At 42.4% G+C, this 27,144-nt stretch overlaps 1 protein-coding gene across 1 annotated transcript in view; it reads left to right on the forward strand.

The window, feature by feature from the left end:
* Nucleotides 1-27,144, forward strand: part of LOC126297766 (serine proteinase stubble) — a 209,028-nt gene that overhangs the window by 64,800 nt on the left and 117,084 nt on the right. Inside the window, exon 2 of the mRNA XM_049988941.1 lies at nucleotides 14,159-14,266. Within this exon, the coding sequence (XP_049844898.1) occupies nucleotides 14,173-14,266 (94 nt within the window). The 5' untranslated portion in view covers nucleotides 14,159-14,172. The remainder of the gene's footprint in view (nucleotides 1-14,158; nucleotides 14,267-27,144) is intronic.

Raw genomic sequence — 27,144 nt, forward strand, 5'->3', positions numbered from 1 at the left:
ATAGAATTTATCACATAAATAAATGGTAGTTACAGCTGTTTTTTCTGTACAGACGTTTTGTGGGGTTCCACTCAAGTGCTCACAAATCGAAATTTCTAACTAAGATTATATGTTTCCTAGCTTTTCAGATACGAATATGTATTGAATTGTCGTAAGTGAGATGAAAGTACGTCTTTCAGCCTGTAGCTGCATAAGAGAAAACATGGACATCGTCAGGATAGGCGAAAATACACCAACTCGAAGTCCCATTAATTTATGAAAACTTTTGGACAAGAACCGTTTTAAATCCGTAGTTAGTACATGTAATTACGATACTGTATACTATTCTAGAATATCCTCTGAGGAATACTTCCACCCAAAAGGTGCAAGGGACCTGGTAAATTAAATACCTATGTTACAGTAAGAAAAAGACGACCTGTTTATGAAAGAATTTTCATATAGCTGCAGAGGAAAATAACTACGCCAACAAACCTGGTTAGTGCATTTATGGGAACAGACTGTTCAAGAAACAGAAGATAATTAAAGGTTGTTGATATAACTGCGCAGAGGTAGATCCCGTTATTTCCCACATGTTTGAGACTAACATAAAAAACACCAAACAAATTAAGACGAAAATAGCTGCGACTAGGGTAACACATTAAATTCACTAATTAACGTTAGAAACAGGCAAACATAGACTACTATAATCTTAGAAGAAGACAAAGTTTTTTAGTATCATGACGTCTGAAGCTCTACCCGAAAAGCTCTCTAATAATCATTTTTACAAGATAATGGTTCGACGTGAGATGTCGAAACTTGTCACACGTAAAAATTTAACTATCGATACACTATATAAGTTTCCAAAAACATCTGTAAAAACCGTTATTTATTGGCGTGGAACATGTAAGGGAGAGAGGGATGACCCTAAAAGGTCACTAGCTGCACACCGTTTTTACTGTCATCAAGCATTCACCGAAAATAATAGCTCTTTGGAGCTATATTAAAAACGAAAGTGGAAATGAGTTAAGTTGAGTTTGATGATAAACTGGTCCACAACCTTTAATAGCTTATGAGCATGACCCTTTACGACTATGGATTTTAATAAATTGTATTCGTTGTAATTCCGACAAGTGGTACTTGTCAAGCATCCATTATGAGTGCTAAAAATGTATAACATGAACCAAATTCCAATTAACGAAGGCAAAAAGATAATTTGACAACGAAAATATCATAACGTCTCAATTTCGGAAATCGTACGACCTCGTCGGTGATTGGATTACAGATACCTTTTCTTCGCCCGGGTTGATTGGGATTCGGCACATTTACTTCATTTACAGCATTATTATTGTGTGCTAGAGAATCCATTATGTATGCACGATAACGGCCGTTTGTCAAAATTGCAACTGGAACCAATTAATTTCTTCGGCATTTTTGATCCCTGATATTTGTTGTGACTAAATTTAGTGCTTCTAAAACAGTCTGCGTATTATTTAACTTTGTGGTACAGCTTATGGAAAGCACTGCGAACACTTTCCTACTAGCCGTGATGATCGAAAACTAACGGCAGATCACGCCAGTTATAGAAGAGTTGCAGAAGGATAATATGGTATGCGAAACGGTGGAAAATGTTTAGATGAACCTTCAAGTGCTGAGACACATGTGTGGAATGGGATCTTGTTTCCCAAGTTTTTCTTTTCCTTTGTGTTGTCCCCACAATTTTCCCCCATTGCACAAGAAATTAAATTCATGTAACTTGTGCTCAATAGGAAAAGAAGTAGGCGCACCCCTTGGCCTCTAAACGTGAAAAAAGCTGATATAGACATTTATGAGGCAAATATGACAAAAGTTTCATATGTGGTTTTAAACATTCTTATTCTTTGATAAGGTCTCTAATCATACACTGGAACCTTATAATGGTACTCAGATACAATGTGAAACGCATATTGCTTGTGTTTCTCGTTTTTTTAAAAATTATGCATTGTAGTTCTCTATTAATTAGGTTGAAACTTCTGTCAGTCAGATCATTTACAACTTTCAGTTTAATAAGTAGGTGTAATTTTCATTTTCATTCCACTGCATAGAATCTGTCTCGAGGAACCTATCATTCAAATCGAATCTGGTAAAAATACTCTTATTTTATTAAAAAGTAATGAAAATTGGCAAGTCATTCAGTTGACCTCATTTCATCTAACATGATAAGTAATTCAACTTGAGGAGAATGATGAGACAGGCTCTAATAACAACAGCTTTGAAGAGCAAATTCGACTGCAGTGACTGTATGTGCTGACTTATTGGTGACTTCTTCTCTTCTTTCACATTTAACCTGGTACTGGGTCTATTCTCCGTTTTTCTGAGAGAGCTTGTGAATCACATACACGGTGTACACAGGGCAAGCTATGTAGGATTCGACAGAAAAAAGTAGTGCTTGATATGCAGCTGGGACACAGGGGTTCACGGAAACAGAACCGGGGCATGCCACAAGTAGAGTGATGCTAAGCGGCTCCCTGGAGGACTGCAACTAATGTTTGGTTTCATGGCTTTTTTCTACTCTGGCCCATCGAGCAGAGGTCTGTGGGATAGGAGAAAGTACTTGTATCAGCAGGAGGCCGTCACACTGCCTGTGCTTAGAATAGTGTCTTCAGCGAATGAGACTCTACAGCTATCCAAAAAACATGAAGATGGCACGGAATTAGCAGCTACTCTCACGCACAATTCTTTAACTCTCCCAGGACCTGGGAAGCGGGGCTAGCTGCCTAATAAGAAAACGCCGATTGGTAAAATCCATCTGATGCTGTGACGTCGGATCAAATAAAGGGAAGTTTTTTAGAGAAGAGGGGAGGCTAGAGAGGTCACTGGAGTTTTTTAACGTGACACATTTTCTTGGTGGGTTATTCTGCTGAAAAAGCAATTATGCCAATGGCGGACATAGAGTACATGTAAAGCGATTGGTTGTCATGTTTTCTTGAGGGGAGGAAAGAACAGCTTGTTCGTTTCAGGTAGACAAGACAGGGACTTCAAAAATAGGTTCTGGAGCTGAGCACATCTCAGCAGGCTGTGGTATCCACTGGAGCAGCCAATTGGGGGTCGTGAGTTCGAGTCTGCGAAGTGCGATCCTAACGTCGTTCTTCAGGGAGACAGAGGCAACATTCTATTCGTCTTGCACCGATAATTCATGGTGAGCAGTAACGACAGTACTGCCACAGGAAAAACACCAGTAGTCACTCATCTCTGTATAGGGCAGCATGTCTGTCGAAAACCACCATTGTAGAATGGTGCTGCTGAAATGAGAGAAATCACTTAATGTGTGCTGCAGTCTTTCTCTGAAATTAGAGAAATTACTCCCGAAAATTAAGGTTTTTCCAAACATGAAATACTGTTCCAAGGTAATCTAGGAACAAATATTGTATTTAAATTTAAAAGTGATTCAATTGAGAAATACTTGCCAATAAGGATTTTACAGTATGTCTTATATAATTACTCTACTATACTCCAACAATCAGTAGGTGAAAGCAAATTGAGAAGTACTATCAGAAATCAGTTACAAGTTAAAAATATTATCAAATGTAAGCTCTTAACAACTAACACAAAGTTACATTTTCTATTACATGTTAGTAGTGGAGCAAGTGATGTATCAGAGCACTTGGTTAATGTGGGTTGCTTACATTGAGGGGCAAGCATAAATCCAATGGTAAACTTGATTGATTTATGACCCCCACCCCTCCCCTTAACCTATTGTCATAGAGAGCTGTTTATAACCCCGTGAGGATTGATTTACGACCCCCTGGGGATGCAGTAATGGTGCAAGGGGGGTATCATCGCATTTTGTTAGTGTGGCTTGCATAGATTCAGGGGCAAGCATAAATTCAGTGAAAACTTGATTGATGTATGACACCCTCCCCTCCCCTTAACCTATTGTGTTGTTAAGTTGTTTATAACACCTTAAGTGTTGATTTAAGACCCTCTGGGGATAGTCTGTCCTTCTGAGAAACTCCCCCCTCCAACCCCTCCCCCTTCTTCACGGCCACCACCCCACTAGCCAGCCAGCCAGAGCTTTTCTTTGTATCTGCTGCTCACAACAGCCTTAAGCCGGAAATGTCAATTAATTACAGTCACCAGCTACCTCCTCCACGCACCTGGATGGCCGCCAGAGTCATACTAGGAAACCAGCTACATATTTATCTCTGTAATTACAGTTAAATGTTATGACTGCAGCCCCAATCTGGCTACATTCTACAGTTAGCGAAGTATCGAAAATACCTCCTCCTGATGACTGTGGCTATGGGACGAATCTCATGTTGAAATATGAATATCTATATCCTCCTTATGACTGTCCATAATTTTCCGCTTAAATCTTTCATCCCTTTTATGGCTATCAATGCATTGAAATCACAGAGTTCCACATAATAGCCATACCTCCCTTACGACCCGACAAAGTTATTGTCTTTTCAGATGTCGGAACACTGACCACATACTTTATAAGCCTGCTGATCACAGCAAATCTATCACACATCGGCAACTGAGTACAAACTTCGCCATTAACTGAATGCTGGTGACATGAAACAATATTGAGCGAAAATCCACAATGGAAGGACATGCTCCATTTGTTTTTCTTGCGAGTGGTACCTATGTGGTTCAAATGGCTCTGAGCACTATGGGAGGTCATAAGTCCCCTAGAACTTAGAACCACTTAAACCTAACTATCCAAAGGACATCACACACATCCATGCCCAAGGCAGGATTCGAACCTGCGACCGCAGCGGTCGCGCGGTTCCAGACTGAAGCGCCTAGAACCGCTCGGCCACACCGGCCGGTGGTACCAATGTGTTTTAGGAAGAGAGACGTAATCATCTTATAAGCGACCAGCTATTAAAAACACGATCGCAATGACTAAGTTACTGTCACCCTACATAAAACGTGGTCTTCCCTCTAAATACACACACAAGAATCGCTAACGGTATCCTTTTTAAACACCATTGTTGATGTTGTGGTCTTCAGTCCAGAAACTGGTTTGATGTAGCTCTCCATGCTACTTTATCCTGTGCAAGCTTCTTCATCCCCCAGTACCTACTGCAACCTTCATCCTTCTGAATCTGTTTTTTTTTTTTTTTTAATTTTCTAACCTACCTGCCCGATTAAGGGATCTGACATTCCACGCTCCGATCCGTATATGCTTTATAAATCGAGGTATAGTATTGCTTTTGAATGAAGTGGTCCTCTAGACAAATACCACGACATTAAATATAGACAGTGATCGTAGGAGTGTGTATTAACACACCAAAAGTGCGAGTGCATGTCGCCAGCAGTGTAAGCTCGTATTAAAATCAGCTTTCTCTAAAAATTTTGAAACTGATTCAGCTAAGAACGTGGTATTAAGCCAATATTTGGAACTCCCTCATGCCGCTGCTAGATATTTCCCAAACTAACAAACAATGTTTCTAACACATTTTATCTCGAAACCATGTAGACTGTGTAACAGAGGTTCTGCAATATATCCACAGGGTTATAGAGGAGGGAGGATGACGATTGATTGAGAATGGTCACATACAGTAGATGGTGGGCTATGTGAGGAATCACTTAGAAAATGTAACGCTAGATTGAAGTCATAAGAAGTATACAAAATCCTATGACCAATATACTCAGTTTAAGGCCTGCATAATACCCCCTTGTTCCACATGTAGTTATGCACTGTATGTCATAAAAATTAAAGACACAGTGTCCAAAGATTTGGAGGTCAGGATGACTACAAGCTAGGACACCAAAACAACGATCACATAGCTGAGTGCAATATGCACCACCAATATGAGGAATCAGTGCTCAAGGTCTCTTTGAATAACAGAACACTGAGACATCTACTACGCCATCACTGTGGAAGATGATGTTAAATTTAGAGATCAGCATCTTCGGACAGCTGTTTGGAAACATCCCACAACGCCGCAATTTTTTTCAGTTTCCATATGTTGTGAAGTTCTTCACATTTTCACCAATAAGAAACATCGCCTCTGTCTTTTATTTCAACAATTCTGTATGTTGTGTGAGCAACATAGTTTACACTATGTGATGTCCAGATTTATGTAGGAGCCAATGGATCGAAATGTTTTACTGTTGGTTTAGCACCTGACACAGACCTCAAAGTCGTGGAGAAAAAATAAAATGAGTGGTGGTGTACAAAGCTGTAGTAATACACTTCCTGGATGTGTTACCACAGAAAAACAATGTATTAAACTGCTTATGAAAGATCAACACAGGGATCCTATCATGCGATTGATAGTCTGTGGGATACAGTCCTCCTACAGTATGGGTGACGAAGCTTTACACCGGTCCGTGGAAGCGATTTCGATCACTAGTCACCTGCTCCAATGATCACCACATATGGTCGATGTCAGTAGGTAGACACTATTTGTTTTTGGTATATTGGAACAGAGGGACGTGATAATATCTTACAGAGTTCTCTACCTGGTGACATTAGTGAAGTTTTTTGAAATGCACTGCAATGCAATAGCAAAATTGTCGTCCTTCTTCCAGTTTCTGTATGATCTGAAGTCTTCCTAATTTCCCCTATAAGAAACACCGTAAGTGATCATACTGTCTTTTCCACTACGTCGTGTTGCAGCAGAAAACTTCGTTTGGCGCTGGCCTTACACGCTGTACATAGTTGGTAGAGCTACGACAATATTTCCCCATTTCCACCAAGTGGTCAAATCTCGGTCCTGTAGCATTAACTGAGCTCACCAAATTTCTCCATGGGATGGACAAGGTGGTTGATATAGCACTCTCCAACTTCCACTCAGTGCTGGCTTCAACTTATTTCTGTGCCTCGTGATGACTGGGTGTTGTGTGATGTCCTTAGGTTAGTTAGGTTTAAGTAGTTCTAAGTTCTAGGGGACTGATGACCATAGATGTTAAGTCTCATAGTGCTCAGAGCCATTTGAAAAAATTTTTGGCTCAAATTGAAACTATCGCATGGACAAAGCTGCAGGGATGTTGGGGCAGAGATCTAGGAACAGTTACAAGATGCAGAGAGACTGTGTAAAATCATGCTTGAGTTTTGCTGTATGGGGCTCTTAGCAGATAGGTTCGAAAAGGTGGCTCGTTTCGAGATAAGAGAGTGCCACAAATATGATTAACCAGTGGCTGAAATCATTAAAAGACATCTCCATAGGATCCAGCGAAAGTGTGTGCTTGAATGGAGGGACTTGATTCCTAATTGCAGACAGAATTTCTACCAGAAAGCATAACACTACATATCTGAAAAAGCCAGTGTATTGGTCATGGGATTTTGTATATTTTTACGACTTTAGCCTAACGCTGCATTTTTAAGTGAAACCTTACGTAGCACACCATCTACTGTATGTGATAATTATCAATCAACCATCATTCTCCCTCGCCTGTAACCCCATGGATATATCGCAGAACGTCTGCTACATGGTTTTGAGATAGAGTGCATTACAAATGCTATGTACTGGCGTGGAGAAATATCTAGCAGCGGAATGAGGAAGCTCCAAATATTGGCTTAATACCACGTTCCTTAGCTGAATCAGTTTCTAAATTCGGTGAGAAGGTTGGTTTTATTGCGAGCTTACACTGCTGGTGATGTACACCCGCACTTTCGATCTGTTAATACAAACCCCTGTGATCACCGTCCATATTCAATGTGTTGTGTTTGTCTGTAAGACTACTTCATTCAGAAGAAATACCATTCCTCGATTTATAAAGCATATACAGTTTTTAACAAGGCTACCATTAGCGATTCTTGAGTGTATCTGTAGAACCAAGACCACTTTTTATGCAGGGTGACGGTAACTTAGTCATTGGGACCCTGTTTTTAATAGCTGGTCTCTTATCAGATGATTACGTCTCTCTTCCTAAGACACATAGGTACCACTCGCAAGAAAAACAAATGGAGCACGTCCTTCCATCGCGAATTTTCGCTCAGTATTGTTTGGTGCCAACAGCATTCAATTATTGATGAAGTATATACTTAGTAGGGAATATGCGATGAAATTCACAGTAATCAGCAGGGTTATAAAGTATGTGTTGGGGTGTAAAGCTATTGTGGTCAGTGTTCCGACATATGAAAAGAAAATGAATATGTCCGGTTGTATGGGAGGTATGGATTTGGCGTGGAAAATTGCGATTTCAGTGTATCGACAGCTGTAAGGGACATGAAAGATTTTACGTGTAAGATTATGTCCAGTCATTAGGAGGATATACATATTGATATTTCAGTGTGAGATTAGTCCCATAGCCACAGCCATCAGGAGGCGGTAATTCCGATACTTCGCTCATTGCTGAATGTAACCAGATTGGAGCTGCAATCTTGTATTTAATCGCAATTACAGCAAAAAATATGTAGTTGGTTTCCTAGGATGACTCTGGCAGCCATCCGGGTGTGTGGTCGAGCTGTCCAGTGACCAGAATGAGACATTTCTGGCTTAAGGCTGTTGCAAGCAGTGAGTATCAAGAAAAGTTCTGGCCTACTGACTAGTCAGTTCTTGCTCGCAGCCACAGGGACAAGTCCTGGCAGCGACCCTTGTAACGCGCTCTGGATAGCTGAATAGAGAACTACACTCAGTATGCACTGGGCTGTCTCCGTGTTCACGTGTGTTGCATGCATTCTCCATGAAAGATTGAGCAATTGAATATGGACCACTGACAAGTGTTGGCTCAAAAATGGTTCAAATGGCTCTGAGCACTATGGGACTCAACTGCTGTGGTCATCAGTCCCCTAGAACTTAGAACTACTTAAACCTAACTAACCTACGGACATCACGCACATCCATGCCCGAGGCAGGATTCGAACCTGCGACCGTAGCAGTCGCACGGTTCCGGACTGCGCGCCTAGAACCGAGAGACCACCGCTGCCGGCCAAGTGTTGGCGCTGGACATATTGATAACATCCGAATTCCTACCACTTCAATCATTCCCAAAGGCCCTCCATAGTGCACTCTGGCAGACATGTGCACCCACTACTTCAGCTGCAGTCACAATGACAGTAATCTCTGGGCTCTGAGCATTGACGTTGGTGGTATTCATATACCTGTGGACATCTGGGAGGTGAGTAGGCTGTATGTACAATTGTTTTCAGTGATCTCACACATCTAGCCATGATAACTACTAGGATCCTGGTTTAGTGGTTCTCAATAGATTGCAGTGCACCCTGTATTATAGTGGTATTTGTTGTTGTTACTCTACTACGACACAGCAGTCCCTTTCCTCCTCCTTCTTTGTCCTAATGTAGCTGAGAGAACAATCTTAGTAATTCTGCAGTGCTTCATAAAATACACTTAGCAGACCCATAGTGGTTGGGAATTCCACATTTGTAATGGCATAAATTCACGCCAAAATCTGAAATTCCAACTGTCACTTATATGGAACCAGTTCCAATCAACTACTCAAATTCCTGATTGGTCAATTAATTGTTTCCAATTGTGGAACTGCGAGCATACACAGCAATCCAATCCCTCTGCAGATTGTTTAAGGACATAGCATGCAATTGAGCTGAAATATGAAATTCTAAGCTACCTTCACCATAATGGGCTTCCTACTAAATGACACAACTGTGCAAGTATCCACTAATACCATGCAAGGGAAAGGATTTAGAAACCGAGGCAGTTGTGGGATCTAATCCCTACAAATATACCAGTCCTAGTATTTATCAATAGGATGCAAAGAAAACTCTCCCAGACAGAGGGTACAGATTTAATTAAATACTCAATCAGTCTGATAGATTGAGGGAATATTTCCATGCACGCTGGGCAGTAAGTAGCCACTTGGTGTGTGTGTGTGTGTGTGTATGTGTGTGTGTGTGTGTGTGTGTGTGTGCGTGTGTGTGTGTGTGTGTGTGTGTGTGTGAGAGAGAGAGAGAGAGAGAGAGAGAGAGAGGAGAGAGAGAGAGAGAGAGAGAGAGAGCATGTGTTTCGACAGGAATTTTTCTGGTATCAATATCAAAGAGCTGCCAGCTCCTGGTGCTTCATTTGGGGTTGCAAGATGAAAGGAGGCTGACATCTGGTCTGAGTTTGGTGCTATTTAGTATTACGATTTGTGATCAGGACATTGGAACACATCCCAAAAACCCTGAAATGATATGTTTCATTTTATATCAATTTTTAATCGACAGCCACTGCTAGTATGGGATAATAATTTTTTGTGTCTGTCCCTCTGATCATTTACCGTTCATCAGCTGCTGGTGTCTTTACATTTAACTTTCGTTTGGATTACTATGGGGCCAAAGAGATAATTTTTTCTAGTTCTGTCGGATGTCATTCGGACAAAACAGTTCGTTACTTTGTTTATGTTGGCTGAAAGTTTTAAGTATACCGTTTCCTGACTTTATATGAGGAGGCTTGCCTCGAGAACCAATGTCTATTATTTGCGAGACGATCGCTGTATTCGTTTCTGGAAATCCAGCGCTGATTCTCTCTTTTCCAAATACAAAAAAAGGCTCTGAGCACTATGGGACTTAACTTCCAAGGTCATCAGTTCCCTAGAACTTAGAACTAATTAAACCTAACTAACCTAAGGACACCATACACAACCATGCCCGAGGCAGGATTCGAACCTGCGACCGTAGCGGTCACGCGGTTCCAGACTGTAGCGCCTAGAACCGCTCGTCCACCTCGGCCGGCTTTTCAATACAGTTTTCTACCACAGTCTCTAACTTTCACTGTACATGAGGGAGTAAATCACGTATTAACCTGTTTAAAATTTTAAACACAACCAGAAAAGGAAATCGCACTAGCACTATTACACGTAAAGCCGGGACTTCGTTACAACTATCTACTGTCGTGCATCTGACGTGATTTGAGGATCACATAAACCTGTAACACAAAGATACGACCACGGCTCGATTCACGCTACTTCCTAGCGTAAATCAGGTTTTTTATAGCACCCTCATGTAGCGCTTGGGCAGAGTACCATGTTCTCACGAGACAGCTGCAGATCCATTTCATTGTCGTTTATACATCTTCACGAGAGTAATTTTCGAATTTATCGGGTGTTTGTTAACTGATTTGATGATCTGAAGCAAACAGTATCCACAAAGGAATTTTAAGCTTTGTTTCCGTGCTCACAGAAAATAACGATGAATTAAAGAGGGTACTCCATCTTGTCAGACTGTCGGAGGTTCGAGTCCTCCCTCGGGCACGCGTGTGTGTGTTGTGCTTAGCGTAAGTTAGTTTAAGTTAGAATAAGTAGTGTGTAAGCCTAGGGACCGATGATCACTGCAGTTTGGTCCCATAGGAACTTACCACAAAAATCTCGTCAGAACACAATTTTTGGTTTGTCTAAAACTCAAACAATTCACAAAGATGTCCGCCCTCTTGCAAGAACACAGTTTTTGTTTTGTTTAATCTCTAAACATGTTTCACCACTTCTAGCTGATTTCTGTTGGCAGCTACAGATCACACATAATGTAAAAATAAGGCAATTTTGCTAAGGTGATTCTGAAGACTATCTAGTTATTTCCACGATTTTTGCTGTATTCTTCCAGTCGTATTGGTATGACGATAGTGCAACGATCGATTTAATTGACAAGATGTGATCGATTTAATTGAGAAGATTTTACATCGAATCCATGCCCCTATTCATTAGTTGTCACTATCATTTGGCTATATTATGTGCGAGATTCAGGCAATCTTTCACCACGGTATGACTATTTCGTACGTTGTTGTCTCAGTTACGTTACATTTATAGCTGTTATGGACACGTTTACCAAAATATAGATGACTTAAGTTGGAATTTTCTGTGACAGGTAGAATCACAGTGCATTGGTATTGTTCCTGTTTAGTGTTGTTACCAGGCCTTGTAGGCTATTTAGCCTCTACAGACCTGAAGTCAGAGTTATAGAGTGAATCAAATAAAACAAGCTTCAATGTGTAGGTTGGCACGACTGATTGTAAAATATCCATGAATAACTTTTATATATTTAAACCTTCTGCAGGCCATGTATCACATACAAAACATAGGGTTGCTAACAAGACAATCTGCCACACAATGTACAAATAAATTTTACTTTATTTTTGCTTATTTGCATGACATACATTCATCTTCATGCTAGAAAATGCACAAAATTGTTACACTTGTCTCATTACATGTTCTTGTTGAAACATATATTGTTTTAAATATAATAAATAAAAAATTACAAAAAGGTTTTACAAATTTTTAAAAATGTTGCAAGACATTCTTATTAAGTATGAAACTTTTTGAAACAGGTTCTTTCTGAAGTAAAGCACAAGAACACCATACATTCAGAACATCTCGCATTTGTTAGCTTTGAACAACCCATTCCTCTGCATCTTGACCTGTTTTTTTTTGTACCCATTTCTGGCATGTGCAAAGCACATTTGTATCTTTTGGTCATTGGTGGTATTGGCTGAACTAATCTTCTCTTCTTTTCATTGACGGTATTAGCGTCAAAGACCTTGTGCAGAAGCTGATCTATTTCTGAATCAGATAGATCTGTCAATAATATTTAGATTTTCATTTTTAAATCACGTTTGGAAGGTTTTATTCGTATAGAAAGTATTCGAAATGTCTATCCCAATATTAAAGTTGTGAAATGCGCACAAAAATAATCAGATAACATTGAAACAAAGAATAAACAATATAAAATGCAACCGACTGCCATTTGCTCACAGGCATATGAAATGTAGTCAAAGAGACTCAATGTATCAAATATGATACATCTACTAAAATACGACTTTTTTGGAAGTAAATTCGTCTTTCACGCTACTTTCATTGATAGAATTATAGTCAAGGAACTGTTAACAATATTTTAATACTGCTTTAGAAGTAAATAAACGATGATTTAACAATACTAATCTTTCTTTCTTGAAGCCATGTTTACTCGTCCGAAAACACTTGTTACTGACTGCTCCTGACACCTAGTGCTCATTCTGAGAACTACGAGTAGGCTGCCTGCTTGTTCTACAGAGTGTATCGAATACGATACATTCGATGCTTTTACAAAAAATGGCACACATTGAGTAGGAACATCATTTGAACAGTTGTATAACATGTGATACAAGGGGTCTCTAGACGATAAGGGTGTCAGATGCTGACTGATAACTGTGAACAACACAGAGGTGTCACATACTTGTATGAGACTGCCTCATCAGCATCTGACAGAGTTTGAAAGGGGCCTCATTGTGGGCTCTCTGTTTGGCTCGCTGGGGGAATCGTGCAATATCCAGGTTTTTGGGGCGTTTGGATGAGACTGCTGCCTGATGGAGTGCACAGAAACGTAAGGGCACGCACACGGTTCCGGCCGACTACGTCTGAACACCACAAGGGAGGATCGTCAGTTACGCACCAAGCACATCGTAACCCCTTCACATCTGCGCCTGCCATATTAGAACAAGTAACGGACCCCCTGCAACACTTTGTGTCATCACGCCCTATTCGTCGGAGACTAGCAGCAGCGTGACTAAGGAATTACGGTCCCACTGAATAGGGTGCCGTTAAAATCACAACACCAACGGCTGCGTTCGGAGTGGTATCGTGACAGGCAAGCGTGGACTCTTGACGGAATGCGTCGCACTGTGTCATTCTTCCAAAGTGTTGTTACTCCTGGCATCATGGTATGGAGAGCAATCGCGTATGACCTCAGCAGGGATTGAGGAACGCTGGCGGCATAATGGTACGTCACTGACATTTAGCGTCCACATGTGATACCTCACATGCGACAGTACTGTGGTGCTATTTGTCATCAGAACAATGTTCGTACTGTCTTCTTTGTTTTTTGTTCGTCCACACACGGCACGTGCCTCTACGAAATGTCTGCGTGATTTTGAGGTACTCTGTGGCCATCACGGTCCCCAGATGTGTCCCCAGCAGAAAATATGTGAAAGCATTTCGGATATCAACCACCAACTACAACAGTTGCTGGCCAGCTTGCCTAAAGAGAGGGTAGAACACATTTACGACCCCTTCCCAACCGAATCAGTGCACGCATCCAGGCTAGAGGGGGCACACTGTCATACTGCCAAGTTCTTTCTAAGTCTGACTCGGTTTTATATTTACTGAAAGAATATCACATAACCTCTCATCTGGTGAAGTTTCATTACGTTTCCTCTTCCCCTCCTGAATACTTAATTTTTTTTGTCGGCGACGTAAAACGCACAGTGCACAAATGGACATGTGTGTAACGGAGCTGTAGTAAGGAGAAGGCGTGCTGTTGCAGGGCTGGAGCGAGCCATGAGCGCGTGGCGGCTCGTGGTGCTGCTGCTCGCCACGGTCATCGCGTACTCCAGCCCCGCTGCCTCTGCCTCTACTTACGCCTCCAGCTCTGGTGAGTATGCAATGCAAATACTATCGGCGACAGTGCTGCCAAAGCACAGTTACTAAACGCAGCTTTCCGAAATTCTTTCACCAAAGAAGACGAAGTAAATATTCCAGAATTAGAATCAAGAACAGCTGCAAACAGAGTAACGTAGAAATTGATACCCTCGGAGTTGTGATGCAACTTAAGGTGTCACCGCCAGACACCACACTTGCTAGGTGGTAGCCTTTAAATCGGCCGCGGTCCGGTAGTATGCGTCGGACCCACGTGTCGCCACTATCAGTGATTGCAGACCGAGCGCCGCCACACGGGAGGTCTAGTTAGATTAAATTAATACTTGTTCCATAGATCATGAATACAACACTTCTTAATGATGTGGAACGTGTCAGGTTAATGAAAGATGTCTGTACACGATATTACATTACACAAAGTATTGCATGTCACTAATGTTTAAGTTAGTTTTTTTTCCCTCCCTTAATTTATATCTAAAAATTCAGGCAATGAGTAGAAGGAGTTGTCATCTAGAATTAATTTATTCTAAATGTTGGTCGACTATCTGTCAGGCTTTTGATGCTGTTTGGTAGGTGACCAAAGACTTTTGTGGCAGCATAATTTACCCCTTTCTGTGCCAAAGTCAGATTTAACCCTGCATAGTGAAGATCATCCTTTCTCCTGGTGTTATAGCTATGCACACTGCTATTACTTTTGAACTGGGTTGGATTATTAACAATAGATTTCATAAGTGAATATATGTACTGTGAGGTTACTGTGAGGATCCCTAGATCCATAAATAGGTGTCTGCAGGATGACCGTGGGTGGGCTCCAGCAATTATTCTTCTTACACGTTTTTGAGCAATGAATACTTTTCTACTCAACGATGAATTACCCTAGAATATGATGCCATACGAAAGCAGTGAATGAAAGTAGGCATAGTAAGCTAATTTACTGAGATTCTTATCACCAAAATTTGCAATAACCCTATTAGCATACGTAGCCGAACTCAGACGTTTCAGCAGACCATCAATGTGTTGCTTCCAGTTTAACCTCTCATCAATGGACACACCTAAAAATTTTGAAAATTCTTACTTAGCTACAGACTTCTGTTCAAAGTCTATATTTATTACTGGAGTTGTGCCATTTACTGTACGGAACTATATATACTGTGTTTTATCAAAATTTAAAGAGAGTCCTTTTGCTGAGAACCACTTAATGATTTTGTGAAAAACATCATTTACAATTACATCACTTAGTTCTTAGTTTTTGGCTGTTATTACTATACTTGTATCATCAGCAAAAAGAACTAACTTTGCATCTTCATCAATATGAAATGATAAGTCATTAATGTATATCAATAACAGCAAAGGACCTAAGACCGAACCCTGTGGGACCCCGTACTTGATTCCCCCCCCGCCCCCCAGTTTGAGGAATCATCTGTTGTTTTAACATTACATGAACCACTTATTTCAACTTTCTGCATTCTTACAGTTAAATATGAATTAAACCATTTGTGCACTGCCCCCCTAGTCTAGTCTAGACTCCCTAGCACTCGCCCCGGTTGTACAGTCGACTTTGCTAGCGATGGTTCACTGTCTACATACGCTCTCATTTGCACAGACGACAGTTTAGCATAGCCTTCAGCTACGTCATTTGCTACGACCTAGCAAGGCGCCATAGTCAGTTACTATAATTACTTCAAGAATGTATTCTGAACAGATAATATTGTGAATCATGTACCGTCAAGAGCGACGTTCATCATTAATGGATTAAAGTTAAGTATCAAACTAATTACGTCCGCTTTCTGAATTCTTATTCCTTGTCATGTTCCAGACCTCACGTCAGTATAGTTCTTCCCTCATCACGCCAGCCTGCGTGAGCTAAAACGCGTGCATTTCGGCCTCCACTCGTAACACGGTATTGGCTCTTCTGCTAACACAAAACAACTTAAATCACTTAACAAAGGCAAGTCATCCGGCCCAGACTGTATACCAGTTAGGTTCCTTTCAGAGTATGCTGATACAATAAAATGGTTCAAATGGCTCTAAGAGCTATGGGACTTAACATCTGAGGTTATAAGTCCCCTAGACTTATAACTACTAAAACCTTACTAACATAAGGAAGTCACACACATCCATGCCGGAGGCAGGAGTCGAACCTGTACCGTAGCAGCAGCGCGGGTCCGGACTGAAGCGCCTAGAACCGCTCGGCCACAGCGGCCGGCGCTGATACAATAGCTGCATACTTAACAATCATATACAACCATTAACTCTACGAAGGATCCGTATTCAAAGACTGGAAAGTTGCACAGGTCATATCAATATTCAAGAAAGGTAGTAAGAGTAATCCACTAAATTACAGGCCCACATCATTAACTTCGATATGCAGCAGGATTTTGGAACATATATTGTATTCAAACATTGTGCATTACCTCGAAGAGGCCGGTCCATTGACACACAGTCAACACGGATTTCGAAAACATCGTTCTTGTGAAACACAACTCTTTACTCACACGAAGTATTGAGTGCGATCAACAAGGGATTTTAAATTGATTCCGTATTACTAGATTTCTGGAAGGCTTTTGACACTGCACCACGCAACCGGCTTGTAGTGAAATTTTTGCTTATGGAATATCTTCTTAGTTATGTGACTGGATTCGTGATTTCCTGTCAGAGAGGTCACAGTTCGTATTAACTGACATAAAAGTCATCGAGTAAAACAGAAGTGATGTATGGCGTTCCCCAAGGTAGTGTAGTGGGTATTTCCTGTTCCTTATCTATACAAACGATTTAGGAGACAATTTGAGCAGTTGTTTTAGGTTTTTGCAGATAATGCTGTCGTTTATCAACTAGTAAAGTCTTCAGAAGATCAAAACAAATTGCAAAACGATTTAGAAAAGGTATCTGTATGGTGCAAAAACTGACAATTGACCATAAACAACATCCGGCACCGATAGCTGAGTGGTCAGCGTTTCAGTGTGTCAATCCTTAGGGCCCGGGTTCAATTCCCGGCTGGGTCGGAGATTTCTCTCTGCTCATGGAGTGGGTATTGTGTTGTCCTAATCATCATCATTTTATCCCCATCGACGCGCACGGTCTACCCGACGGGAGGCCCTAGTCACACGACATTTACATTTATTTGCCCTAAATAACAAAAAGTGCGAGGTCATCCACAAGAGTGCTAAAAAGAATCTGTTGAACTTCGATTACGCGATAAATCAGTCAAATCTGAAAGCCGTAAATTCAGCTAAATACCTAGAAATTACAATTACGAACAACTTAAATTGGAAGGAGCACATATAAAATGTTGTGGGGTAGGCTAACCAAAGACTACGTTTTATTGGCAGGACACTTAGAACATGTAACAGATCTCCTAAAGAGACTCCCTACATTACGCTTCTTCGTCCTATTTTAGAATACTGCTGCGCGGTGTGGGATCCTTACCAGATAGGACTGACGGAGTACATCGAGAAAGTTCAGAGAAGAGCAGCATGTTCTGTACTATCGCAAAATGTGGGAGAGAGTGTCACTGAAATTATACAGGATTTAGGTTGGACATCATTAAAAAAAAAAAAGAAAGGCGTTTTTCATTGCAGCGGAGTCTTCTCACGAAATTTCAGTCACCACCTTTCTCCTACGAATGTGAAAATATTTTGTTGACGCCGACCTACGTAGGGAGAAACGATCACCATAATAAAATAAGGGAAATCAGAGCTCGTACGGAAAGAAATAGGTGTTCGTTTTTCCAGCGCGCTGTACGCGATTGTAATGACAGAATTATTGCGAGCGTGGTTGGATTAACCCTCTGCCAGGCACTCAAATGCGATTTGCAGAGTATCCATGTAGATGTAGATGTAGGTCCTTCAGCTCTTCTGCTGTCCACCGGTGTCAGAAAATACCTACTGTGCTCTCTCGAGTGGTATCTACATCTACATCTACACCCATATTCCGCAAGCCACCTGACGGTGTGTGGTGGAGGGTACTTTGAGTACCTCTATCGGTTCTCCCTTATATTCCAGTCTAGTATTGTTCACGGAAAGAAAGATTGTCGGTATGCCGCTGTGTGGGCTCTAGTCTGTCTGATTTTATCCTCATGGTCTCTTCGCGAGATATACGTAGGAGGTACAAAATTGACGTGGCCCCCTCGTTGAATGAACAAATAAACGACTGATAAGACCACACAGTATCCTTCTACACGTGTCTTGAAAACTGGCGAAATAAGCGTGTTTATTGATCTGCGGTGTCGGCTTCCGTAGCTGAGTGGTCAGTGTGGCTGACTGCCATGCGGGTCGTCGCCAGAGATTTTCTTGGTGGGAGGACCGGAGTGGAATGCACTCATTGTCGTGAGGTGAACTGACAAGCTACTTGATTGAGAAGTAGGAGTTCCAGGTCACGAAAACTCAACGGCTGGGAGAGCGGTGGGCTGAAATCAAGCCCATCCGTACCGCACCCAATGCCGCCAGTGGCAGAGAATGACACGGCTATCCGTCGGTACCCATTGCCCGGCCACGGACTGTGGACGAATTTTACGAGGTTACTGATCTGCGGTACTGCGCTTATTGGTCAGTTTAAAATTCGTGTATAGTATGATATCTAATTGCCCATCCACCAATTCGCGTCTCATTTGGTGCCGACTCAGTTTACACTAAATAAAAAGTAAACTTGTTCTCAGCCCAGTGGTTGGTTTGAACGCCGTAGTGCTTTACTAGCCATGGACCTTTGGAGGTGGTATGCTCTTGCCTTTTTCCGAATTTTAAGCTGACTTATTCAGCAAGTTATATGGGCACGTACAGTTTAATGTCAACTCCAAACTACGGTGACATTTGTAACTTTCACTTTACACATTATTGTCAGACGTGAAAGAGCCTATAACTAACAGAAAAAATCGTAGGATCGGATGAGTATTAAGCTCTGGGTGCTTGGATTGGTAGGCTGCCACTTCTCCGTTTAGTCGCTTAAGCATACCAGTTTACATTGGCAGAATATAAAAAAGAAAAACTTCTGTAAGGACTTAATTTAGAAATACCATACTTGTGTAAGGAAATAATAGAAGGTAGTAGATGTAGTGATTCGAAGCTCCGTTCTGTGGATGGTGGACGGCGCACTAACCACGCACTGACCATAAAAGCTCTTAGCCTATAACAACAGCATTTGCAAGCTAAAAGAGTGATCCGCTGGTATGAAGACTATTGTGTTATTTAAGACTGCAGGCATGGAAGGGCGACGTTACATTTGTCCGGCACGATGGACGAGAGCTGATTCTGAAGGAGCCGGCACACGGACCGTGCTTGCGAACATAAACGTCGAGCGTGCCGAGTTCAACGTGCTGCTGAACGCTCAGTAACGGTGCGGCTTGTGCATACGGTACTTCTTCTCAACGTGATACACACGTTCGTAGTGCGCTCCAGCGGCAGTTGTCTCTATCTAGCTCGCACACCACACTGTTTACCAAACGGACGGGCGTTAAATTCCGACATTAGCTCAATTAAAACACACATTTGTTCCATTTTCCATATGGTAGTCATGTTGTCCTGTCTGTACTACTCATAAATAAAAACTTCAATATGTAGACATGTTATGAGGCAAAAAGGAAAGTACGATGTCCTGTCAGTAAGGAAACCGGCTTAAAAAGTTCCATTACAAACAGTGTAATACAAATTTACAATAGTGTACTATGCAAATGTGGCATGGAATGATGCTCCACCCTGCCGCGCAGGGTAGCCGCGCGATCTCGGGCGCTTTGCCACAGTTCGCGCTGCTCCCTCCGTCATTGGTTCGGGTCCTGAGTCTGGCACGGATATGTGTGTTGTCCTTAGCGTAAGTTAGTTTAAGTTAGATTAAGTAGTGTGAAAGTCTAGGGACCGATGACCTCAGCAGTTTGGTCCCGAAGGAACTTACCACAAATTTCCAAATTTTTTCTGCTCCACACTCCTTTTATCACATCTTCGAACGCCATGCACTCAGCCTAGCCTTTCGAATCAGCATACCTTCTCCCACTCGCATCCTCCACCAACTTATAAAATTCCCCTCCCTCCTATCCCATCCTGAACATATTCGAATATTCTACGTCACACGTAAACTCGACACTACCCATCCTCTAGTTTCCCCCCTGCTCACCGAGCCTAGTACTCTGCCGCTCCTCTACCACCGCATTCCCCCAACACTACACCTCCACACTCTCCACGTCCCCTCCCAACGAAATTTTAATCGCCTTCCCTTATCCGACCATGAAATCCGCCCTGATATATACCCGTCCTGCCATATCTAAACAGAACCCACCCCACCTCCCTCGGTCAGGGCTCCGTTCCTCTCCCTTCCTCTCCACCCACATTCTAAGTCTCCCGTATTCCTCTCCCAAATATCCACCCACCCAAACACCCTCGTACGCACTATCCCAGCTGCTACGTTTCCGTGATACCTTGATACCCCTCTTCTTGGGTGTCTAGGCCCACTCGTCATTTCATTCTTGTATGTCTCTATCTTAATCAGTCAACACACCGACATTTTACTTTTTAAATTATGCAGTTGTCCTTCTGTCTTTTCTCTTTTGTGAAACATTCATTTGCCATTTCATCTGTGTCAAACTTTTACTTAATAAAAAAAGTCCACATTTATATATTATGCCGTAATTCGCTTTGTCAATCGTCATGTCAAGTTTTATAAGACGTTTTAAACATTTCGCTTATCTGTCTGAAGAGCGGTGACAGTCTAGCCCCCTCCCCGCCCCCCCCCCCCTCCTCATGTCCATAAAGGGCGACGTGAATGAAATGACAACAAAGGAAAAATAGAGTAGTTCTCCACATAAGATAAAATTATTTCATCATTCTCATTTTTTAGTAAAATCCTAAGGTTATCCTTACTTGATCACTGTATCCATTTAGCAGCAGAATCTTTACAGCTTGTGAAATATAAAACTTAAACCAAGAAAGTGCAAAATATCTTACTGCAAGTAGTGCACGCTATCATGTATATTAAGCCCGTCGGTCAAATTCACTCCTCAGAGGGAACGCAATTATTAAACTAAAACAAAAACAAACACGAAGGCTAGCAGAAAATTTTTGGATTCACTGAGATGAGAACCAGCAACACATACCCGAATAATTCTTTAATCATCAGCATGACGTTCCCCGTCATTTTATTACAAAAATCACACAATGAATGAGGGGTTTTCGAGAGAACCTCAATTTTCTGATGCTTAGAAACGGCACACATAGATATGAGCTTCAACTGAAAGCCAATATACACTCCTGGAAATTGAAATAAGAACACCGTGAATTCATTGTCCCAGGAAGGGGAAACTTTATTGACACATTCCTGGGGTCAGATACATCACATGATCACACTGACAGAACCACAGGCACATAGACACAGGCAACAGAGCATGCACAATGTCGGCACTAGTACAGTGTATATCCACCTTTCGCAGCAATGCAGGCTGTTATTCTCCCATGGAGACGATCGTAGAGATGCTGGATGTAGTCCTGTGGAACGGCTTGCCATGCCATTTCCACCTGGCGCCTCAGTTGGACCAGCGGTCGTGCTGGACGTGCAGACCGCGTGAGACGACGCTTCATCCAGTTCCAAACATGCTCAATGAGGGACAGATCCGGAGATCTTGCTGGCCAGGGCAGTTGACTTACACCTTCTAGAGCACGTTGGGTGGCACGGGACACATGCGGACGTGCATTGTCCTGTTGGAACAGCAAGTTCCCTTGCCGGTCTAGGAATGGTAGAACGATGGGTTCGATGACGGTTTGGATGTACCGTGCACTATTCAGTGTCCCCTCGACGATCACCAGAGGTGTACAGCCAGTGTAGGAGATCGCTCCCCACACCATGATGCCGGGTGTTGGCCCTGTGTGCCTCGGTCGTATGCAGTCCTGATTGTGGCGCTCACCTGCACGGCCGACGAGTTTAGGCACGGTTTACACTGAGGCTACACGATATGTCATGTGACTCGCGATTTGGCACAGAAGCAACCCGATTCGGCTCAGCGCATAGAAACGTAGTGGAAGCGAGTTAACTGGTTCGCACTAGGATGACAGCGATACAACGGCGACATGCAGCTCCGTCGTATCACTCGGCACTACACGGAGTGCCGGTCGCTGCACTTAAGTTGTGTCATACAATACACAGACAGGCAAACATCTAGTCATCCAATGTGCCTAAAAATTGTTTTGTGTTGACGAAGAAAAGCTACACCAGTCTCAGCAGTTTCACAGTAAAACTTTTACTTTTCGCGTAAAAAGTTAAAAACCAATGTTTTGGGATTCGCGCACGTTCTCTGCTACTCAGTCTTTCCCATTCGATTTTGAGGAAAATATTCTGTAAAAAAATTATTTTTCCACATCTTATAGTCTTACATCGCAGCTAGACAATAATCTGGTTTTCTTTTCGTTACTGCCCATCGTTATTGTGACACTGCGAAGTTATATAAAACGCCTCGCAAGTTTTGGAAAGTCTGAAGAGAAGCATGTAGTCACTGGCCAGGTTACGTTTGATGCATTTTAGATCGTATACTGTTGTATACAAAATATAGGTAACGTATCGAAATTGTTTTTAGCGTTGGAAGGAGGGCGATGCCTCTTTCCACACTCGGGAAAATACGTGAAATACAGGGTGGTTAGAAACAATCTAAAAAGTTTGTAAGGATGTTGCAGGGTAGGTTGTGTTGAGAAATAATTGTTAAGAAAAGAATAGATAGCCCGCATCTCGTGGTCGTGCGGTAGCGTTCTCGCTTCCCACGCCCGGGTTCCCAGGTTCGATTCCCGGCGGGGTCAGGGATTTTCTCTGCCTCGTGATGGCTGGGTGTTGTGTGATGTCCTTAGGTTAGTTAGGTTTAAGTAGTTCTAAGTTCTAGGGGACTGATGACCATAGATGTTAAGTCCCATAGTGCTCAGAGCCAAAAGAATCGATACGTTCCGTCGTTTCCGAGTTTATTAGCAGCAAAGTAAGCCAATCAAGCCGTCGCGCGAGCAAATTCAGGAGGCCTACCAGGGACGGTGTCGCCAATCGTGTTATTCGTTTGATTTCCTAAAACCGAACAAGAGAGCGATAGAAACACTGGTAGTAGGAATCGAACCCGAGCCATCAATGAGGACAACTGACATTAATTTCATCTGGCGGGCTGCTTGAATTTACGTGCGCAATGGCCTGATTGGATAACTTCGCTGCTAAATAACTCGGAAACGGCACAACGTATCGAATATTTTCTTAAACAATTGTTTCTCAGCTCGATCTAACCTGCAACACCCCTGCTAGCTTTGCAGACAGTTTCCAACCACGTGCCGCACGCGAGGCTAATGCCGCCTGCTGTGTTGAGGTCGGAGCTGCCTGAAGTTTCTCTTCTTCATTTACTGCCAATATAAGCCGAACTTGGAAATGAAAAATTTACTGAAATGGAAAGACGCCGGGAGTCATCACCTGATGATGCTAACTGGAAGTTTTGTGTGTGTGTTCCCTGATTGCATGAAACTTTGTGACAGGCGTAAGGAGAACAGAAAGCTAAATTCCTGTTACTTCTGAATGATCAACTGCACGAAGCCAAAGAGGGCGCGTCGGGATATTCTTTATCTTCATGGGCTTCTTACATTTCTTCAAAAACATTGTCTAATCCTATATAGAGTTTCCAGCCCACTGCTACATCTGATCTCACTTCAAATCCAGCAACATTTCTTCTTAATGCTCCTGAACAACTATAGAAATCCTACAGATGGTAACCATTATTTATGTACGTACGTACCGCACTGTATAATGTACCACCCTACATGGCCTTATAAATAATTAACTTTTATAGAGGCAATTTAAAGTCATGCACACACTTTCACCAATTTACCTTATTGTAATGAGTAACTTCAAAATGGTTCAAATGGCTCTGAGCACTATGGGACTTAACATCTGAGGTCATCAGTCCCCTAGAACTTACAACTATTTAAACTTAACTAACCGAAGGACATCAAACACATCTATGCCCGAAGCAGGATTCGAACCTGCGTCCGTAACACTCGCGTGGTTCCGGACTGAAGCGCCTAGAACCGATCGGCCACAAAGACCGGCGAGTGACTTCACAGTAGAAGTAATAGAACATAGAAAATTTTATGGCTGTTTTGTCAGGGTAGCTGATAGCAGTTGCTCAAACAAGTAGAAAGTGTCAGGATTCATTGTGTAGAATGCGTGGGATTTGTTTTCGTGTTGGGAGAGATCACGAGAAACAACTGAATAATGTTTGATATTTAGAACACCGTATAGGCGCAGCCAGTGTTTCCTTTTCTTTGTTAGTTTCTTGAGTTTTAAATAATGATAAACCACAATAACGTCGTCTCAGAAGAGCACATGAATGTAACTGAAAATAAAACAGAAACGTGATCCGTGGTGTCTTGTTGTTTGTCGTATGGTGAATCACATGGAGCATTGTATTGCATATTGTATCGCCACAGTGGGATCACGAGTGTTGCTCTGACAAGTGTCGCGTCGACCTTTATTGCAACGTATCGTACAGTATGTCGTATCGTATCGTTGTGAAGGGCGATCCAAGGAAAGTTTACTTGCTCGTCGTCCTGATTTGGTCATGTTCTCGCCTGGGTCGGTGGATCCGACAAACAGTCGTTGCCAGTATCACCGTGTCTACAGCACAATTCAGAACTTATGTTCCACCCAGAGTGTGAGCTAGCGGCATTAGGAACCATTTGCTGAAAGCTAGGCTTCGAGAATAGATTTAATCGTTAGGCATCCGTCCGAATATCATCACTGTTCATCTCGCCGCTCTGTTGGTGATTTCAGTTTGTCTGTGTGGCGTTGGCGATTGGAGTGACAAGATAAAGCTGCCTTCAACTCGAAGGTCGGCTTCAACGTAGCACCTAGCTAGGCAAGGTCCTAATGGATCTGACTAGCCGTTGCTTTCTTCCGATCTTAGAGCTTTCTTACCGACCCAGTTGTAGGGGCATTTGCAGCTTACCTTGAATCACGAACTACGGCGCAACTCGGGGTTTATCACATATACAAATTGTTGTCTGGAATGAAAGAAGTGATAAATGACAGAAAAATATCCTGGGGTCCGTTGAGGATTGATTGCTGGACTTCGGGGACTGTATACTGATACACATGAATGTATCGGGCAATGGAATAGCCTAAAATGTTTCACACTTTTGACGTCTGCTGATAGAACACTAAACAGCACAAGATACACTTAGAACGTTGTCCAGTCTATTCTGTTACTGTTTCTAAAACGTCACATAGAGGGCTGCCACAACATGAAAACTTTCACATGTGTATTTCTCACCCTTGACGCCACCTGTCCCCCATTCAAGATGTGGTGAACATGATGGGGCGGTTTCTGGTTTTCACTGCATTACGGGAAACATACATTGACAATTTCGACAACGAGTGGAAGTATAGCGGCACGTTGTCTCTGAAAATGGCAACCGACTTGTCTATGCTAATCTCTACAACGACTCTAGAAAAGGCTACACGAAGTTCTTCAGGACTGTCTTTATTTGCTGTATGATCCTTATATCATGCTAGCGACCCACCTCGGCTTCGCACGGACAGCACTAGGTGAACTTATCTATGGCTGGATGACTTGTCTTGTGTAGTGGTAATAAATCATATTCATAAATCTTCCTCATAAATCATTCTGCGTAATAGCGAAAACCGTATCAAAATCCCTACAGTCCTTCCTAAGATAGCCTTCACATACAGACATAACAACGTAGCGGGGGAATTTAATTTATAATATTAGTTATATAATTTACAGTGATATGAAAGATAGTTCAGTCATGAAGGAGTATTATTTCAAGGTGAAACTTCCTGGCAGATTAAAACTGTGTGCCCGACCGAGACTCGAGCTCGGGACCTTTGCCTTTCGCGGGCAAGTGCTCTACCATCTGAGCTACCGAAGCACGACTCAAGCCCGGTACTCACAGCTTTACTTCTGCCATTATCCGTCTCCTACCTTCCAAACTTTACAGAAGCTCTCCTGCGAACCTTGCAGAACTAGCACTCCTGGAAGAAAGGATATTGCGGAGACATGGCTTAGCCACAGCCTGGGGGATGTTTCCAGAGTTTGGAAGGTAGGAGACGGATACTGGCAGAAGTATAGCTGTGAGTACCGGCCGTGAGTCGTGCTTCGGTAGCTCAGATGGTAGAGCACTTGCCCGCGAAAGGCAAAGGTCCCGAATTCGAGTCTCGGTCGGGCACACAGTTTTAATCTGCTAGGAAGTTTCATATCAGCGCACACTCCGCTGCTGAGTGAAAATCTCATTCTGGATTATTTCAAGGTAGTTACTTTCATTTTACACCATTGTGTTTTGAGAATCTCACGATGCTGAACCACTCTATAGAGACGTAAGGATTGCTGTTTCGCCGCGCGGGATTAGTCGAGCCGTCTAGGGCGCTGCAGTCACGGACTGTAAGGCTGGTCTCGGCGGAGGTTCGAGTCCTCCCTCGGGCTTGTGTGTGTGTGTTTGTCCTTAGGATAATTTAGGTTAAGTATTGTGTAAGCTTAGGGACTGATGGCCTTAGCAGTTAAGTCCCATAAGATTTCACACACATTTGAACATTTGATTGTTGTGTTGTTTTCTACATGTATCTCCTAATAAATACTAAGGAGAAAGAGCCCAAGAAGAAACACATTTCGCACGCACACACCCACACACATACACATACAGACACTTTCAGTCATAGTATAAGTGCATGATTGGAGCTTTATTAGACAGTTGCCAAGGTTACAATGCTCACTAGAAAGTGTCAGTAGTGTCGAAGCTTGCTGGTAGGATTAGTTTTCAGAGTATAAGGCGTGTGTAGCATGCTGGGTGGTTGCTTAGTTTCATCACGTTGAAAACTGAAAACTGTATGCTTCATAAACGCGGCATGTGAAGGAGCTATTTCAGAAACATT

This window comes from Schistocerca gregaria, chromosome X (genome assembly GCF_023897955.1).
Source record: "Schistocerca gregaria isolate iqSchGreg1 chromosome X, iqSchGreg1.2, whole genome shotgun sequence".
Taxonomy (NCBI): Eukaryota; Metazoa; Arthropoda; class Insecta; order Orthoptera; family Acrididae; genus Schistocerca; species Schistocerca gregaria.